Raw genomic sequence first — 19,924 nt, forward strand, 5'->3', positions numbered from 1 at the left:
CCCCTAATCATTTTTGTTGCCCTCCGCTGGACTCTTTCCAGTTTTTCCACATCCTTCTAGTAGTGTGGGGCCCAAAACTGGACACAGTACTCCACATGAGGTCTCACCAATATCTAATAGAGGGGAATGATCACGTCCCTCGATCTGCTGGCAGTGCACGTACTTATACAGCCCAAAATGCTTCTCGTCCACTGTAATCCGTAGGTCCTTTTCTGTGGAACTGCTGCCTAGCCATTTGGTCCCTAGTCTGTAACAGTGCATGGGATTCTTCCATCCTAAATGCAGGACTGTGCACTTGTCCTTGTTGAACCTCATCAGATTTCTTTTGGCCCAATCCTCTAATTTGTCTAGGTCCCTCTGTATCCTATCCCTACCCTCCAGGGTATCTACCACTCCTCCCGGTTCAGTGTCATCTGCAAACTTGCTGAGATTGTAGTTCATGCCATCCTCCAGATCATTAATGAAGATCTTGAACAAAACCAGCCCCAGGACTGACCTTCCGGGCACTCCGCTTGATACTGGCTGCCAACTAGACATGGAGCCCGATGATCTAACCAGTTTTCTATCCACCACATAGTCCATTCATCCAGCCTATACTTCTTTAACTTGCTGGCAAGAATACTGTGGGAGACCATATCAAAAGCTTTGCTAAGGTCAAGGAATAACACATCCACTGCTCATCCACAGAGCCAGTTATCTCATCATAGAAGGCAATTAGGTTAGTCAGGCATGACTTGCCCTTGATGAATCTATGCTGACTGTTCCTGATCACTTTCATCTCCTCTAAGTGTTTCAGAATTGATTCTTTGAGGACTTGCTCCATGATTTTTCCAGGGACTGAGGTGAGGCTGACTGGCCAGTAGTTCCCCGGATCCTTCTCCTTCCCTTTTTTAAAGATGGGCACTACATTGGCCTTTTTTCAGTCATCCAGGACCTCCCCCGATCGCCATGAGTTTTCAGAGATAATGGCCAATGGCTCTGCAGTTAAAGTGGTAGTTCATATCCACACTGTTCCTTCTGTCAGTGGTATGCGTCCTCACCAGGAACGCTTCCACCGACTGAAGTGGGGTATTGACAGCTGGAGCCCCACAGCCGAAGCTGTCAGCTGGATGCTGAGCTCCAGTTAATAAGGTATTTAAGCATGTGGCTAATCTCAATAACCTCAATCTACTTCCTAAAAAAGCACTGATTTCTTTTGTGGGGTAGGAGAGTACAAAAAGTGAGGTATGACAGTCTTTTTGGGAGAAGCCTGCAGTTGGAGTGGAGATCATAAAGTGGAATGCAGGCATTAATATAAAAATAATCAAAAAGGAATCAGTCTTAAGGTAAATACTTGTGTTTTTTGCTGTGTGGAAGATACTCTACATTAAATTGTCTTTGCTCCCACAGATTGATATAGAAATTAATGGAGACACAGTTGATCTTCACATGAAGCTGGGTGACAATGGAGAAGCTTTCTTCGTACAGGAAACTGAAGAAGAATATGTAAGTGTTTTGTGGCATTTGAAGAGTACATTGCTGAGTACATTGTTTAGTTAGTTATATGCTGTTACTAGTGCTGTGTCTCATGTTCTCAATATTAAAATACAGCATTTTTAATGATTTTTTATTGCTGATTCATAACTAACTTGCATTATTTGCTTGCAATAGTTCAATAAAATACTGTATCTAACTCATTTCCTGGTGGCAGGAAAGTAACAGATCCTCCTTATCACACTTTGTTTTTCAGAGCTGTAATAGGAAGACTTGCTGCACTTTTCACCTTGTTTGCTTAGAACAATAATATATTATGTTATTAACTTTAGGGTGATGTTGACTGTACAGACTGTGCAGTGACTATTAACTACTCTTTGCAAGTAGTTCAAGTCACTTGTGTTACTGACCTCAGTATCAGTGTGGTTTGTTTACATTGGCATGGTGCAGTTTCTTATCTCTGAATTTTCACTAGTTAACTTGTTTTCCAAGACCTAGGGGTATGTCTACACTACAGAATTATTCTGATTTTACATAAACCGGTTTTGTAAAACAGATTGTATAAAATCGAGTGCACGCAGCCACACTAAGCACATTAATTCGGCGGTGTGCGTCCATGTACCGAGGCGAGCATCAATTTCCAGAGTGTTGCACTGTGGGTAGCTATCCCGTAGCTATCTTATAGTTCCCACAGTCTCCCTCCGCTTGGAATTCTGGGTGAGATCTCATGCATTTCAGTGTGGGGTATTCTGGGTAAATGTGGTCACTCATCTTCTCCGTTACAGAACGCGACATCATTTCTGCACCCTTTTTCCCTTGGAGCCCTGGAAGCGCAATAGATGGCATCATTTGGAGGGCTGTTTGCTTTTGACCTTCAGGCATTGGGAGCTCAGCCAAGATGCTTTGGGACTTGTGGGTATAGCTGGTCTCAGTACTCCCTCTCCTCTTATGGCATCTCATTGATTCTTGGCTTTTGTTACGCTTGTCACACCCTGTGCTGGGACTCTGTCTAGTCAACAGCATAGTGGTGGATTATCTATCATAGCTGGAGATTTTTGTTCAATCTTTTGTCATTTCGTCTTCTGTAACAGAGCTCTGATTCGAACAGAATTGTCTCCATACAGTGATCGATTTGATCTCCGTACAGTCCATGCTTGAGCTCTTTTTGGTCTTGAGATGCTCACACCGTGCCTGATTAGGCTCCCCGCTGGGCAAGGAAATGAATTCAATAAGTTCGCGGGGCTTTTCTTGTCTACCTGGCCAGTGCATCCGAGTTCGTTAGCTTTCTATGAGGGTCACAATGGTTTGCATGTGTGGATAGCTACGGAGGGCCATACGTTGATTTACGCAATAACCCTAATCGACATGGCATACGATTCAGGCTACTCCTCTCATCGGAGGAGGAGTACAGAAATCGGTTTAAAGAGCCCTTTATATCGATATAAAGGGCCTCGCTGTGTGGACGGGTGCAGGGTTAAATCAGTTTAACGCTGCTAAATTCGGTTTAAACGCGTACTGTAGACCAGGCCTAGGAAGTCATTGTAGTGGCTTGGCTTTCTGATACAGTTGTCCTGAATATTCCCCCAAGGCCTCTTGAGATTGTAGGCTTTTCAGCTCTTGATGCTTACACATCTGTTGCCTTAAAAAGTATAGCCCTGGGGAGTGGAGGAAGCCCAGAGTAACTAGTACAGAATAGTTACTGCTTAAAAAGGAAATTAAACTAATCAACAAAAAGATACTCTGAGGGCTTGTCTACATTATGCAGCTTTTAGCCACAAGGTTGTGTCGATACTGCCTTGTTGCTAAAAGTCAGCGTATATGAATGCTTTCTATTGGTATTTTGTCGGCACTTTTGCCAACAAAATACTTCCAGCCCCATGAGTGGCAGTAGCTTTGTTGGCAGGAGAGCGCTGCCATTTGTGTCACTGCCATTTGTGTCAGCCAAACTTTTGTCTTTGGCGAGGTGGGCTTTTTGTCGCAGTGTAGACAAGCCCTTAGTGCAGAACAAGATGGTCCACACAGACAAGTTAGTGCGGAATAGCTATCACACTTTAAATTTACACCCTACTTACTTTTCACTAACTTCCCTGAATAGACAAGCCTTACTTACTTCAGTACTTCATATTCATAGCAAAATGTATTACATGCACATATGTCAAAGCTTGTCTAAGTTGATAGATACTTTGTGAATCATAAAGCCTCTTCCACATCCTGGTCAGGGACTTGGGGTTCACAGGCATTGATATTTTTGGAGGGAATAGGAGGCATACCAAAAGTAAACACTTTTTGGACAATGAAATACAAACATTAGATTATAAATGAATGTGCAAAGTCATGAAAACTTGCAAATCTTACTGAACTAGCTATTGGATATGGTGGTGGGAAGAGTGGCAGTTCATTTATTCTTATGAAATAAAAAACACACTGTAGAAGCAGTGGTTGTGACTCATTCACAATGAAGGGGAAAAATGAGCATCAAGATTATTAATACCCAAAATAATAACTTGTGAAGAAGAACCATAATGTCTAGGAAGAGAATGGAGACTCAGATTCTAACAGCAAAAAATCTAAGTACATCGGAAGTAGGAAGCCTGCCAAGCAGTCAGTAGGGCCACTGAATGATTGAGCTGCTACAGGAGCACTCAAGGAAGAACTGTAGAGAAGTTAAATTAATTATTTGCATCAGTCTTCACTGCAGAGGATGTGAGGGAGATTCCCATACCTGAGCCATATTTTTTAAGTGTCAAATCTGAGGAACTATCCCAGACTGAAGTGTCAGTAGAAGAGGTTTTTAAACAAATTGATAAATTAAACAGTAATAAGTCACTAGCACCAGATGGTATTCACTGAAGTGTTCTGAAGGAACTCAAATATGAAATTGCAGAACTACCAACTGTGGTATGTAACCTATCATTTAAATCAGCTTCTGTACTAGATAACTTAAGGGTAGCTAATATGACACCAATGTTTAAAAAAGGATCCAGAGGAAGGCCTGGCAGTTACACCAATCTATTAGAATTCTTTGAGGGAGTTGTCAAACATGTGGACAAAGGAGATCCAGTGAATATAGTGTATTTGACTTTCAGATTTTGACAGGGTCTCTCACCAAAGGCTCTTAAGCGAACTAAGCGGTCAGAGGATAAGAGGGAAGGTCTGTCCTCATGGATCTGTAATTGGTTAAAAGACAGGAAACAGGGTAGGAATAAATGGTCAGTTTTCATAATGGAAAGAGGTAAATAGTGGTGTCCCCTGGGGATCTATACTGGAACAAGTGCTGTTCAACATGATCTGGAAAAACAGATAAACTGTGAGGTGGCAAAATTTGCAGACGATACAGAATTACACATGATTAGGGCTCTCTGTTTGTCATGGAGGTCGCAGAAGTCACGGATTCCCCGGAAGCCCCAGGACCAGCTGCTCAGGCGGCCTTGGGGACAGCCACACTGGCCGCTGCTGGAGTTGCTCTGCAGTGAGCCACTCAGGTGGCCCTGCAGCCAGCCACACCAGGTGCTGCTGGAGCGACTCAGGGCCAGCTGCACTATCCGCTGCTCTGGTGGTCCCTGGCAGCTAGCCCTGGGGAACGTCTGAGCAACAGCCAGTGCAGCTGGCCCTAGAGATCACCTGAGCAGCAGTCCCGCAGGCAGTGGGATCAGCTGCAGCTTGGTGGCTCCTGTCAGCGGTCCTCGGGCGGCCAGAGCTTCCCTCCTCCGTGGAAGTAGCTGGAGCAGCAACAGGACCCCGGGGCCTCCCCTCCTTTGCATTGGCCAAAGCAGAAGTGTGACCCTTCCCCCCTCCCCCCCCAAACACACACACAGCTAGTGCTGCGGACCTCCCAGGTTTCCCCCCCAAGATTCAATCGGATATTTATAAGTATGGGCCATGGTTTTGTTTGTTTGTTGCCCGTGACCTGTCCATGACTTTTGCTCCGTGATTAAATCATAGCCCTACTCATGATAGTTGAGTCCAAAGCAGACTGTGAAGAGTTACAAAGGGATCTCACAGAACTGGGTGGACTAGGCAATAAAATGGCAGATGAAATTCTGTGTTTATAAATGCAAAGTAATGCATGTTGGAAAACACAATCCCAACTACACATACACAATGATGGGATCTAAATTATCTGTTACCACTCAAGAAAGAGCTCTTCTCTGAAAACATCTGTTCAATGTGCAGCGGCAGTCAAAAAACAAACAAACAAAAAACTAACAATGTTAGGAACCATTAGGGAAGGGACAGAAAATAAGAGAAAATATAATGCCACTATATAAATCCATGATATAGCCACACCTTAAATACTGGATGCAGTTCTAATTGCCCCATCTCAAGAAAGATATATTAGAATTGGAAAATGTACAGAGAAGGACAACAAAAATGATTAAGGGTATGGAACATCTTTTGTATAAGGAGAGATTAAAAAGACTGACTTCTCGTCTTGGAAAAGAGACCAGTAAAAGCGGATATAACAGAGGTCTATACTTACTCCTTCACATAACACAAGAACCAGGGATCACCTAATGAAATTAATAGGCAGCAGGTTTAAAACAAACAAAAAAGAAGTACTTCACACAATGCACAGTCAACCTGTTGAACACATTGCCAGCAGATGTTCTGAAGGCCAAAACTATAATGAAGTTCAAAAAAGAATTGGATAATTTCATGGAGAATAGATCCATCAATGGTTATTAGCCCAGATGGTCAGGGATGCAACCCTGTGTTCTGGGTGTCCCTAGCCTCTGATTGCCAGAAGCTGGGAATGGTCACTCGATTGCCTGTTCTGTTCATTCCGTCTAAAGCACCCTGCATTGGCCATTGTCAGAAGACAGGATACTGGGCTAGACAGACCATTGGTCTAATCCAGTATGGACATTGTTATATTCTTAATATAACACGTAACATGACTAAATACAAAACTGAAAGCAGTTCTTCTGCAGACAGAGGCAGAGAGCAAACTAGTCACTGATGGGAATTGATCAGTCAAAAGTTAAAAACCACCAACCCAACAACTTCTTCCTGAATGTCTAGGACAGGACTTTAACACAGCTGTAGCACTTAATATAAACTAAAACCAAGTTATAAAACAATAGTTAATCCACTACTGCCTATCCTATCTGTATAATAGTGTTCCAGATAACTATTAGTAGGTAATGTACACATAAAGGCAACAGAAAAAGTAGTTGCTGGGCTGAGAATAGAATTGACGCTTCTGGTTTCTAGTCCCCTGTCTAGCTGCAGTATTTGATATTTCCTCTTTGTTTCAGCTGCTCATTCTGTCTCACCAACACTTAGTTTTCAGTTTTCTTTTAAACTATGCCATAGTGTGCTAGATGCACAGACAGCCACTGGATACTTCAGCTCCTTAATAAGATAGCTCATTTCCAAGTGTCTCAGATTACTAACACTTTATCCATGTATACAGTATATTTGCAAAGTTCAAGACCTGAAAAGGGCTGCCAAGATATTCTGAAAGTTGAGCAGTCTGGTTACAGATCCATTTAGATATTTGGAAGAAGCATCTGCATCATAATAGGAAAGGCCATTGAACCTCTTACCTTTTTGCTGTAAAATGTTCAACTGGGAAATAGGCATGAAGCTGTTTTGGATTTTAATAGAGACCCTTATGTCCTGCTTTCAGAAATACTGTAATGTGACTTGAACACTTCATTTCTTAAATAAGATCTTTTAAAGCATCCTTTGTTTTTGAAGTCAGGAGTGAGAATAATCTTAAAGCAACATTCTATATAATAATTAGGGCTGTCACGCGATTAAAAAATTAATTGCGATTAATCACACTGTTAAACAATAATAGAATACCATTTATTTAAATAAATTTTGATGTTTTCTACATTTTCAAATATATTGATTTCAGCTACAACACAGAATACAAAGTGTACAGTGCTCAGTTTATGTAGGATTATGTAAAAAATAAACAAACAGAAAAAACCTGCGTTCAAAAACAAAACAATGTAAAGCTTTAGAGACTACAATCCACTCAGTCCTACTTCTTGTTCAGCCAGTCGCTCAGACAAACAAGTTTGTTTACATTTATGGGAGATAATGCTGCCGCTTTTTGTTTACAATATCACCTGCCATGTGAACACCTGTTCTCACTTTCAATGTTGTAGCCAGCGTCTCAAGGTATTTAAATGCTAAATACCCTAAAGATTCATATGTCCCTTCATGCTTCAACCACCATTCCAGAGGACATGTGTCCATGCTGATGAGGGGTTCTGCTCGATAACAATCCAGAGCAGTGCAGACCAATGCATGTTTGTTTTCATCATCTGAGTCAGATGTTACCAGCAGAAGGTTGATTTTTCTTTTTTGGTGGTTTGAGTTCCACATAGAAATGTTCTTTTAAGACTTCTGAAAGCATGATCTACACCTGTTCCCTTTCAGATTTTGGAAGGCACTTCGGATTCTTAAACTTGGGTCGAGTGCTGTAGCTATCTTTAGAAATCTCCCATTGGTACTTTCTTTGTGTTTTGTCAAATCTGCAGTGAAAGTGTTCTTAAAACAAACAACGTGTGCTAGGGTCATCAACTGAGATTGCTATAACATGAAATATATGACAGAATGCAGATAAAACAGAGCAGGAGACATACAATTCTCCCCTATGGTGTTCAGTCACAAATTTAATTAACGCATTATTTTTTTAACGAGCGTCATCAGCATGGAAGCATGTCGTCCTAGAATGGTGGCTGAAGCATGAAGCAGTGTACGAACGTTTTGCAATGCTGGCTACAAAAGTGCCATGCGAATGCTTGTCCTCACTTTCAGGTGATGTAAATAATAAGCAAGCAGAATAATCTCCCGTTGTTTTTGAGTGCAGTTATGTAACCAAAAAAAATCTACATTTGTAAGTTGCACATTCATAATAAAGAGATTGCACTACAGTACTTGAATGAAATGAATTGAAAAATACTACTTATTTTATCACTTTTAGAGTGCAAATATTTGTAATAAAAAATGTGAGCATGTTGCATTCTGTATTGTAATTGAAATCAATATATTTGAAAATATTGGAAAGAAGAGCTCTGCGTAAGCTTGAAAGCTTGTCTCTCTCCCAGCAGAAGTTGGTCCAATAAAATATGTATTGCCTCATCCACCTTGTCTCTCTAATGAACACTTATGTTTTTGGCATTACTGTAATATTAATAATACTAGGTACTATATAGAAAAATGATGCGATTGTCAGTGTCACAGTTTCAGGGTAATTGCACCTGTATTCCCACTCCTTGAAGACACCCACTTAATGATGTCCAGCTCCCAGCCATTACCTCGCTTGGGCACAGATGCGGGTCTCATTTCATCCTGATTAGGGTTTTTCCAGGCTGCATGGTTGCATGCACACACTGATATCCCCAACAAGCCAGGCTGCCTAAACAGGCCAGCACCTCACTTTGCTTTCTCTCCAGAGTCTGACCAGCATATTGCTCACAGTTGTTAATTACCACACAACTCTCTCTAAGCAAGCACATTTATTTTTAAAGTCAAAAATTTACAAAGAAAACATATTAAAAACAAAAAAACCTGCATGCATGCTAAAAAGCTTATCAGAGGTCAGCCCTAACTCCAACATGCTGTGTAGTGTCAGTTCTTCAAAACCCACAACTGGGTTTTCACTTTGGTTACAAGTTCGTAACTGTTTCAGATTCAGAACTAGAACCCAGGCTGGGCAGTTCAGCCATTTCTTTATACAGCTTAAGCCCATACACATACCTTCCCTCTCCCCGCCCACAGCCTAGCGGCCCTCCCAAGCCCAGCACCCCAACATGCACAGACCTCCCCCATTGGCCAGCACCCTCCCCAGAGACCCATTCCCCTATGCCCAGCCACACTCACCAGCCCTGCTGGGAGGTGACTGTCCACTGGGCTGAGCTGGCAGTGCAGCTGTGACCAGTCCCAGGATGTGGTTCCTCGGGAGCAGTGTGATCAGCCAGGCCCAAGCCAGAGTGGGGCCTGCCCAGGTTGCTTTCCCTCCGGACCCACTTGCCTGGTGGGGCCTGACTGAGCCCCTGTTCTACTCTCTCCCTTCCCCCACTAACTGTCTGAGACAGCCAGCCTGTGCACCGGTCCCAGGTGACTTGGCCCTTGAGTACACAGGTGGGGTCCTGCAGGTGGCGGACAGCAGAGACTGCTCAGAGCTGGAGCCACAGTGGGGAGCAGGGCAGATCCCTGGGACGTGACTCCTCAGAGCCCTCTCCCCCGTTTGTGTCCACTGGTCAGCAACCCTTCCCAGCCCACGTAGTAGAGCCTAGCTGCTAGTCGGCGAGCTCCCTACAGGCAAGTGGGACCTGCTGGCTTTGAGCTGCTCACACAGCAGGGCCTTGGCCCTGGGCTGCCCTGAGCAAGGAGCCAGACCCCGAGTCCATAATGGGTTCCTTCCCAGTGTGGGCCTGGTGCCTTTGGTGCCATTGTAAAACCGCTACTGTCTGGAACAGATAATCAGCAAAGACCCACACCTCTGGACGTATCTTCAAAAGCCTGGATTTCTGCATATCCAGAGTTGTGAAATTTGCATTAATTTCCTCCTGGGTATTCCCCAGAAAATCCACTTCACACTTATCCTAAAAGTCCATTCTTGCCTGGCATATTTTCAGTATAGCCCTTAATTCCCAGGCTTTACATCATACCCCCACCATGTCTCCTCCAAGAGGTTACACACAATTCCAGCCCACAAGGTATAAATTTTGTCTTTATGTATAGTGGACTTCAAAGATACTTAAATCTAATTTCAATAAGGTCTCCCAGCAGTCAGTCATGTGGGACAGTATTGCTGATCAGGCAGGAAATTTGCCATATCTGCCAGTCAGTCCTTGATGCTACTAACCTCTCCCACCCCACTGCACCCTCACATTTATTTAACCTTTTGTTATTCTGTTTATGTGTACATAATAAATGTATCTGCTTACTTATTATTCCCCTTGTTTTGGTTAGGAAAAAGTTCCTGCATATCTGGCAACCTCTCCAATAATCACTGAGGATCAGTTCTTTAAAGAGATTGAAGATCACTTGCTGAAGTCAGGTGAAAATGAAAGGACATGTCAGAGCTCTGAAGTTACACACATCATGGAAACAGAGACTGTGTTCACCTCAGGGTCTGTGAAGAAGAAAAAGCGAAGAAGAAAGAAATATAAACAAGATAGCAAGAAGGAAGATCAGATCTCCTCTTCTGGGGTTGAAGAGATTTTTGAAATAGAAATAAGCTCTGATGACGAGAGAGGTGTTCAACATCTGAGGTAAACTGTTAAATACATACTGAATGCTTTCATGTGGTATTGCTAAGGCTTCGTACTGTGACTTGTGTATTAATCTCTTCTCCTCCACGAGCTGAGCATCCCAGCCCTCTGTCCTGACCCTCCCCACACACACTCAGCCTTCTGCCCTGCACCCCCCATACTCTAGATATCTGCCCTGAACCCCCCTCAGACTGTCAGCCCTCTGCCCTGACCCCTGAACCCCGCTAGGTCTGGGGTCCCAGCTGCCAGCCCCTTGCCAGCCGGTGTCCTGGCTGGAGGCCCCGCTCAGCCCACCGTCGGCCTAGGTGAACAGAACTCCAGGCTGGCGATGTAAGATCAACATTTTAGTTTAATTTTAAATGACGCTTCTTGAACATTTTGAAAACTGTGTTTACTTTACATATTATAGTTTAGTTATATAATATAGACTTAGAGAGAGCTTCTAAAAAACATTAAAATGTGTTACTAGCACACGAAACCTTAAATTAGAGTGAATAAGTGAAGAGTCTGCACAACACTTCTGAAAGGTTGCCGACCCTTGTTGTAGACATATGTTCTCAAAAGTGCCTGACTTAGCTAAGTTACTGCAAACAGCCAGTTACTGAAATTGTGATGTATGAAGCAGAAATAGAGGATGTTGTGTATGCATCTGTGTATCTTTTATCATTTAGACACATTGTGCTTTTGACTGTTTTGTGTGGCTCCAAACTGGGATGTTGTGCTTTAACAGCCAATTTATAGGTTTTCTTTTCTTTGACTATCTGAGCATATTTGTATGCAGTAAATTGAGACATTGGTTTAAAAACATTTTGTGTATAACCATTTTGTAGGTCAAATTATTACACTTCATAGCAGATTAAATTAAACATATTTACTTAGGGCATATATAAAATGGATGAGGGAGGGAAAGAAATGGCAGCTGATGAATATTGCAAAATAGATAACTGAGGGTGGTGCTGTTAGGGCATGATCCAAGGCTCACTGAAGTGACTGAGTTTTTTGTATTGACTTCACTGGGCTTCGGACCAGGTTCCTAGAGACTTTCATATTAAAGATTCTCACACCAAATATAGTCTTGGTCACTGAGGACTGAAAGTTTGTTATTCGTCTGATGGTTCAGTGCCTTATGTGAAATGAGTTGATTAATTGTCTAGTTCCTGTGAATAGATTCCACTTGGCACTAACTACCCCCACAAATGGCACTATCTGGAAGTCTTGTTAGTATTCCCATTGTTTTTGTGTATGTGTAGGAAAAAGCATTTTCATTTTCTGAGATCTTCAACACTGAATGCACTCATGAGCAGTGTGAGGAAGCATATTGTCACCACCAATATACTTCTTGTCACTAAGGCTGTTAATTTAGCACTTCCCATAAACAGTAAATATTGTAAGTGAAACAACAAATACTTGCTTATGTTAATAAGTGGAAAAATACATTTTTCATCATAATATGTTCCAGTGTTATCACCCACTAACTATGGACTCTTCCCTGTTTTGACTGAAAGGTGTGCAAATGAGTGGAAAAATCATTGTGGTGCATGGAATCTAGAGGGGGCAGTATAAATTTTCATAGGCTATACCTAGATTTTGGATCTCTCTTTTGGACTGAGAACATGCACTGTAATTCTTTAAGAAATGTTATACAAAACCAGTATGGCCTTTTCGCTGATGAAGGAGAAGCAATTTTTGTTTTTGCATATTAAACTCACAGCTGTTAAATTGCTTTTTAAATAATCATATGCCAGACTTGTCCTCATGGCCTAGTGTCCTTGCTTTAGTGTTGCTTTAGTGTTTGGATTTGGCAGGGTGGAGAGGAGGGAGGGGATAGACGAGAGGAGAGAATAAATTGGCTTCAGAACAAGTTATTCATTTCTAAGAATAATTATTATATTCAGTACACTTGTTCAATTACAAAGCTCTGACTGTTTATAGATACAAATATTTGAAAGCGGCCTCTATAAATGAAATGCAGTGATTAGCTTACAGCCATAGTACCATGTGCTTTGATCTCATTAGCGCTCTTCAGCTAATCACGGTTGGCCCTGGTGTTGGGAAATTAACTCAGTTACATCCTCTGCTCATAAATGTATCTGAGGCAACTAATAGTAGTATCCAGCGTTAGTCTGGCTAATTTCTAGGTCCTATATGACTTACCAATATGTATATATTTTTTAACATTGCATTATTCACAAACTAGGCTAATATTAAAAGAATACAGTGTCAAATCTATTTTGGGCATTCCTTTGTTGTTGTATTCTAAATTAATAGATTTTTGGAGGCTTTTGGTGAGGATCATCAACATTGTGCTTGAATTTTTCCCCAATTTCAGTTTTTGCTTACATAGTAAACAGCAAGTTTGTGGAGGATGGCATCACTTGGTATATGTTTGTGAGATCTCTTAAATTAACACTAAATTGTTTAGTTAAATATGTGGTGGGGGTCATTTTAAAACTTTGCTAGGATCTTTTTTACGGGTATTAAAGATGGCTGTGTAGGCAAGAAAGCAGCACCTCCGATGATGAACTATTGCGCTTTCTTTAGTTATCTCTCAACTATCAATCTCTTCCTTTCTCTTTTTGACCTAAGATTTCTGGTAAAAAATAATTCAGTTCCTCTAGGTAAGTTGTTAGTGGAAATCTGTCATTGACTCACTTAAAACAAAAATGGTTCTTTTGTCTCCACAGAGGATCCTCAGATTCTTCACCAAAGAGTGAAGGGCAGAAAGAGCCTTTGATTTATCACTCCAAGGATCATTACCCTTTATCTGATGGAGACTGGTCCCCTTTGGAGAAGTAGGTCATTTTATGGTGTCATCTTTCTGTATGATTTTGTACTCTTATGTTATGTAATGCACCACCTCCGTAACTTCTTCTGACCTATAAAACTACATAAAGAAGGGTGCTCAACATCTGTGGCATCCAGGGCTGCATTTGCAACTTAGCATGGGTTCAAGGACTGTGCACAATTTATGTGTAAATGTACGTTTTTTTGGGGGGGGGGGGCAGGGGGAAGTATTGTACTTGTATCATCCTTTCTGAATTAACAAAAGCTGCTGTTAAAAGTTCACCAGGGAAAAAATAAAATTGTAGCTGATCATTTTATTCACACCTAATAAATTACAGGAAGAGGGCAAATTCTTAGACACTCAACCTAAGGTCAGCCACAGATGTGTGTGTCACAGAGTAAACATTTGTGAAGTGCCTAGGCTAACATTTGTAATAACTTTTGTTGAGTTAAATGACAAATTACTCAAATTAAAACAGGACCACAAACTCTAGACAAACCCCCAATCCAGAGCAGAGGAGCAGCCAGTTATATTTGCATAAAATCTCCAGGTTTTTGGAGCTTCAGTCTTAACAGGTATTTGGCATTCATCGCTGTAGTATCTGTGCTCTTCACAAGAATTAATGAATTTATCTTCACAACACAGTTGTGAGGTAGAAAGATATTTTCCCCATTGTACAGATGTGGAATTGAGATAGACTAAGTTACTTGCACAAGATCACACACAGCAAGTCTGGGGTAAAGCTGGAGGCTGAATAAGTCTTCTGTTTTCTAGTCCAGTTCCTTAACCATAAAATCATCCTTCCTCTCTAGTTTGAGGCAATCTACCTGTCATGGTATAATTCCCCACTCTGAACCTTAGCGTTCAAAAGATGGGGTACCAGCATGAATTCCTCTAAGCTCAATTACCAGCTTAGAACCTGTAGCGCTGTCACCAACCAGGAATTCCAGTGCCTGGTACACTCTGGTCCCCCCAAAACTTTGCCCAGGGAACCCAATATCCGCAGACCCCTGATCTAACACAAGGAAAGAAAAATCTTCCCCACCGTTGCCTCTCTCAGCTTCCCCTCCCTATGGTTACCCTGGAGATCACTGTGATTCAAACTCCCTTGAACCTTAAAAATCAGAGAGAAAAGATGACCTCCCCCTCACTTCTTCTCTCCACCTAATTCCGGTGAATCCCAACCCATCTCCTGGGGTCTCACACCCAAGAAATACAAAAACAATAGTCTAAAACAAGAAAAACTTTAATTAAAGAAGAAAACAGAAATTATCTTCGTAAAATTTAAAAATGGAATAGGTACACGGTCAGTTCACTATAGACAACTGGGATAACCCCTCCCAGCCTAAGAGCAAGTACAAAATAACAACTTTCAGCAAAAATAAAATTGGAACGCCTTCCAGCCAAATACACAATTAAACTCCTTCCAGCCAAATGCATATTTGCAAATAAAGAAAACAAACATAAGCCTAACTCGCTTTATCTATCTAGTACTCACTATTTTGAACTTATTAGAGCCTGTATCAGGGAGATTGGAGGGAAACCTGGTTGCACGTCTGGTCCCTCTGAGCCCCCAGAGTGAACAACAACCAAATTCTAACAGCACACACAGAAACTTCCCTCCCTCAAGATTTGAAAGTATCCTGTCCCCTGATTGGTTCTCTGATCAGGTGATAGCCAGGCTTACTGAACTTGTTAACCCTTTACAGTCAAAGAGATATAAAGTACTTCTGCTCTGTTAACTCCTACTATCTGTTTATGATACTACCAATTTTGGGTGGGAGAGCAGTTTTGGTGACTGAGGGATCCTTTAGCTGTTTAGGAGGAGGTGGCTGTTGGGGAAGGAAAAGGAAGACTTGGCTCTTCCTCTTTGTCTTACAAAACGGTTGGCAGGAGCTTTGAGCTTTTTAAGTGTTAAAGTATACAGTCAAGAGGAGCAAGCCTTCAGCTTCCATCAGTTGGAGTAGTGTTTCATTGAAGTATCTGAGCACTGTTCCTTCCGTGGATAACAAACTTGTTCTTGTCATGATAGTTAATGTCTGAAGGGTTTTCATGAATAAACTAGGAAGAACACCATCATCCCTCCTCCAGTTCTGCGTGGAGCAAAGTTTCCTTTTGCATTGCCAATCCAGGTGGAGATGAACACCAAGATTTACATGACAGAGGATGGATTAAGCAGAGTGGAACCTGCACCTAGAAATATACTCACTCATATTAAATCTGTTTGGCGGGATGGGGATTGACCTCTTTGCATCGGGAACAGCAATAAACTGCCCTGTGTTCTGTCCTTGTATCATGACCTGGGATGAGAGAGAGTGAAATGACTTCTTCCAAAGCTGGGAAATTGCTTTTTTCCACTACTCCCCAAGATCGTACAAAATATACGAAGGAGGAGATCAGCAATGATACTATTGGCTTTCTATCTGAAGAAGCTGTTGCTCAGCTCTTGCACCTAATTAACTTAGCATTGGATCTTCTGATGAGTCTGCCTCCAACCAGGACCAGACAGGTTCAGAATCAATGCTTGGATGATTATCACACTTGTGATAATCTTGTGCACCCTAAAAAGTCAATCAGTAGAATTTATTCTACTCCTGGTGCGAAGACCAATGTTTAACTAGCACATTAAACCGATGAAACAGGGCTTAAAGGCCCTCCTAGAGGAACTCACTGTGGGTGTATGAGTGTTCAAGCAAAAGGTCAAGTATCTGTAATATGTTATCAGCATATTCAAGAAAAGAAATTTTTCTATAAATCCCAAGATTAAATGCTTCCTTCAAGTTTAGATGGGGCTACTATAAGGTGGGTGCATAACTGGCTGGATAACCGTACTCAGAGAATGGTTAATAATGGCTCCCAATCCTGCTGGAAAGGTATAACAAGTGGGGTCCCACAGGGGTCTCTTTTTGAGACCAGCTCTGTTCAATATCTTCATCAACGACTTAGATGTTGGCATAGAAAGTACGCTTATTAAGTTTGCGGACAATATCAAACTGGGAGGGATTGCAACTGCTTTGGAGGACAGGGTCAAAATTCAAAATGATCTGGACAAATTGGAGAAATGGTCTGAGGTAAACCGGATGAAGTTCAATAAAGACAAATGCAAAGTGCTCCACTTAGGAAGGAACAATCAGTTTCACACATACAGAATGGGAAGAGACTGTCTAGGAAGGAGTATGGCAGAAAGAGATCTAGGGGTCATAGTGGACCACAAGCTAAATATGAGTCAACAGTGTGATACTGTTGCAAAAAAAGCAAACGTGATTCTGGGATGCATTAACAGGTGTGTTGTAAACAAGACACGAGAAGTCATTCTTCCGCTCTACTCTGCGCTGGTTAGGCCTCAACTGGAGTATTGTGTCCAGTTCTGGGCACCGCATTTCAAGAAAGATGTGGAGAAATTGGAGAGGGTCCAGAGAAGAGCAACAAGAATGATTAAAGGTTTTGAGAACATGACCTATGAAGGAAGGCTGAAAGAATTGGGTTTATTTAGTTTGGAAAAGAGAAGACTGAGAGGGGACATGATAGCAGTTTTCAGGTATCTAAAAGGGTGTCATCAGGAGGAGGGAGAAAACTTGTTCACCTTAGCCTCTAATGATAGAACAAGAAGCAATGGGCTTAAACTGCAGCAAGGGAGATTTAGGTTGGACATTAGGAAAAAGTTGCTAACTGTCAGGGTAGTTAAACACTGGAATAAATTGCCTAGGGAGGTTGTGGAATCTCCATCTCTGGAGATATTTAAGAGTAGGTTAGATAAATGTCTATCAGGGATGGTCTAGACAGTATTTGGTCCTGCCATGAGGGCAGGGGACTGGACTCGATGACCTCTCGAGGTCCCTTCCAGTCCTAGAGTCTATGAATAAGTAACCATCCTTATTCCAGCCTCACAAGGTCATAGGTCATTCTGCTATTTAGAACAGTACTTGTATTGTAATTTAGGAAAGTAGAATTGAATTATCCTGCCTGTCAAAGTTGTCTCAATTGAAGGCAAATCCAAGGGCAGGGCATTCTTAGGGTTGCCAGGTGTCTGGTTTTCAATTCAAAGTTCAGTAGAAAAGGGGACCTGGCAGTGTCCAGTCACTATGGGCTGGGGCAGGTGGTGCCAAGTCATCAACCTGCACTAGCCTCTGCTCAGCCAGGGCCACCTTTTGCCTGCATTTCATGGGCAGGCAGCAGGCGCCGTGTCAGGTTACAGCTCCTGTCCCAGCCCTGGAGCAGAAGCCCAGCTGGGTGGGAGAGGAAAATGGAGAGGATCAAGTGATGAGGAAGTGGGAGGGGGCAGAGGAGCGAGAGGGAGTGGGAGCGTGGGGGAAGAGGTGAGACAGGGTCTGGAGGGGCAGGAGGGGGAGAAGAGATGGGGCAGAAAGGGTCTAGTTTTCAAATATTAGTAGGCGTTCTGTCATCAGTGAGTGAGGGGTGTGGTTCTGTCTCCAAGCTGTAAGCAGGCTGAAAAACCATTGTAATGTATCTGGACCTCATTATTCTAAGGAAACTTTCAAGTAAACACACAATATTTTCCCTGATTTGAAAATATTAGTACTAGTTTTGTCCCCACTCAACCCGATGGGGGTGGGGTGTACTACTGTATGCTGTTGTATATTGGAATGTAACCATCTATTTAACTTAACTTGCAGCAATAATAAGACTTTAGTAATGGATGAAACTTTTCAGGCTTTGCAAACTGGAATGCTGTCTCTTGTCTGGAACATGGGAATTTAAAACATATTCTAAATTAAAAGGAGGAAGTACATCTGTCTCATGATTGCAGCTAAATCAAATAACTTTAAAAAGAGAGAGAGTGAGAAAATTGTGGGGGATTATACTGAGAACACTTCAAGTACAATGAAGAAATCTGTTTAGTGTGATCACTGTGTAAACCCCTGCATGTGATTTTCATTTTAACTTAATTTATCTGTCTGAAAACCCAACTGGGCTTCTTGCCTTGTTGCTGAATAATTGAACCTGTGTTAAACTAGGGAGGATTAACAAAAGTAGCTGCACAACAAATGCATTTTAAATACTGTAGTTTTCTGTGTTTACTCTGATAGCCCTTTCTCAGACTCAGTCTGTCCGAAAAGTGATTCTGAACTAGAAGTAAAACCTGCAGAGAGCTTGCTTAGAGCTGAATCTCATATGGAGTGGACATGGGGAGGATTTCCAGAATCTACTAAGGTAAAGTTATTTACAGATGAATTTTATATACTGTCTGGGACTTTTAATGTGACTGAATTTTGTCTTCCTTAAAACTCTACATTTCACATTAGACTATTGGGGAAAACTGAGCAATTGTAAATAATTCAACAGAAATAGCATGAAAACAGCACCCTCTTGTGGCTGGCTAAGCTAAAGGCTTTTTATTGATTTCAGAAGCAGGGCTGCAAAAATCTTCCAGAATGATCTTTAGAGTAAAAATCTGTAGCTCTCTAATTTGCTGCTAGAAACAGAAGATAATTTTAAAGTGATGCATTAGATGCAACAGGAATGATCAAGTCTAGTAACCTTTTTTGTAAAAGGTAGGACCAGGCTCATTCCAGGGGAATAGTGCAAATTTTAATATAGGGAACTTGATGCTGCTCACCCTCACATTGTGGACTTTTAGCTACAAAATGCAGCCTCATATAGGAGTGGTCCTGAATAGGACAGGTGAAGAGATTTGCTGGACATCCTTAGACAGCCCCCTTTATAAGTGCTCCTGGCCTTCCCCAGTAGAAGCCTGACATAAATCCACTGTTCTCCAAACTGAGGCAGAGAAGTATAATGTAGCACCTTCTCTGTACCCTCAAGAGATGATGAAATTTATGCCCTAAATCCATAGACAGTTCTGTGTGAGTGGACCGCTGTTCTGATGCAGAGCCTCAGTGAAGTTCACTGGACCCATTCATACAACAGTGCTTTTGGAAAAAGGCTGTACATGAACATTATTTTTTAAAATTGGGTTATTATTGAGAAGAGACATTTTGACTATAAGCAATGATCTATCATCATCAATTGAAAAGGAAGGGTTAGTTTGAATGTGTCAAAAACCTATCTAGATTTGTCACTGCAATTCTTCAAAAGTGACCTAACCACATTCAAAATGGGGAAATGGAGAGCTGGTTTTAATAAGGTCTCTTTTAATACAGCATAGTGAATTCAGGTTGTGCTAATTACTCATACATTCCTCACCAGTGACAAGGGGGATTGAATAGGTTTCTTTGTTTTTATATGCCAGGCATTTATGGTAGCACCAAAGTGTGCTAGGTGCTTTCCTAAGAGAAAAAGGCCCAGTCCGTGGCCTGAGTTCACAATCTAGATAAGTAAGTAAAAGGCAGGAGACATGATGTAACATATATACAGTATGTGTAAACACAAAAAGTGCAAGTATAAAACATAAATTAAAATGACAAATATTCACATCTTACTCTTCAAGCTTGTCAGTCAGGAAGCT

General features: G+C 41.7%; 2 protein-coding genes across 2 annotated transcripts in view; one reads left to right on the top strand and one right to left on the bottom strand.

The window, feature by feature from the left end:
- LPIN2 (lipin 2) overlaps positions 1-19,924 on the top strand; it is a 76,484-nt gene that overhangs the window by 38,984 nt on the left and 17,576 nt on the right. Inside the window, exons 3-6 of the mRNA XM_075062019.1 lie at positions 1,390-1,485; positions 10,411-10,712; positions 13,397-13,504; positions 18,546-18,669. Coding sequence (XP_074918120.1) covers positions 1,390-1,485; positions 10,411-10,712; positions 13,397-13,504; positions 18,546-18,669 — 630 coding nt within the window. The remainder of the gene's footprint in view (positions 1-1,389; positions 1,486-10,410; positions 10,713-13,396; positions 13,505-18,545; positions 18,670-19,924) is intronic.
- Positions 1-19,924, bottom strand: part of EMILIN2 (elastin microfibril interfacer 2) — a 124,331-nt gene that overhangs the window by 9,496 nt on the left and 94,911 nt on the right. The gene's annotated exons all lie outside the window — the stretch shown is intronic.

Source organism: Chelonoidis abingdonii, chromosome 2, assembly GCF_003597395.2.
Source record: "Chelonoidis abingdonii isolate Lonesome George chromosome 2, CheloAbing_2.0, whole genome shotgun sequence".
In the NCBI taxonomy this organism is placed as follows: Eukaryota; Metazoa; Chordata; order Testudines; family Testudinidae; genus Chelonoidis; species Chelonoidis abingdonii.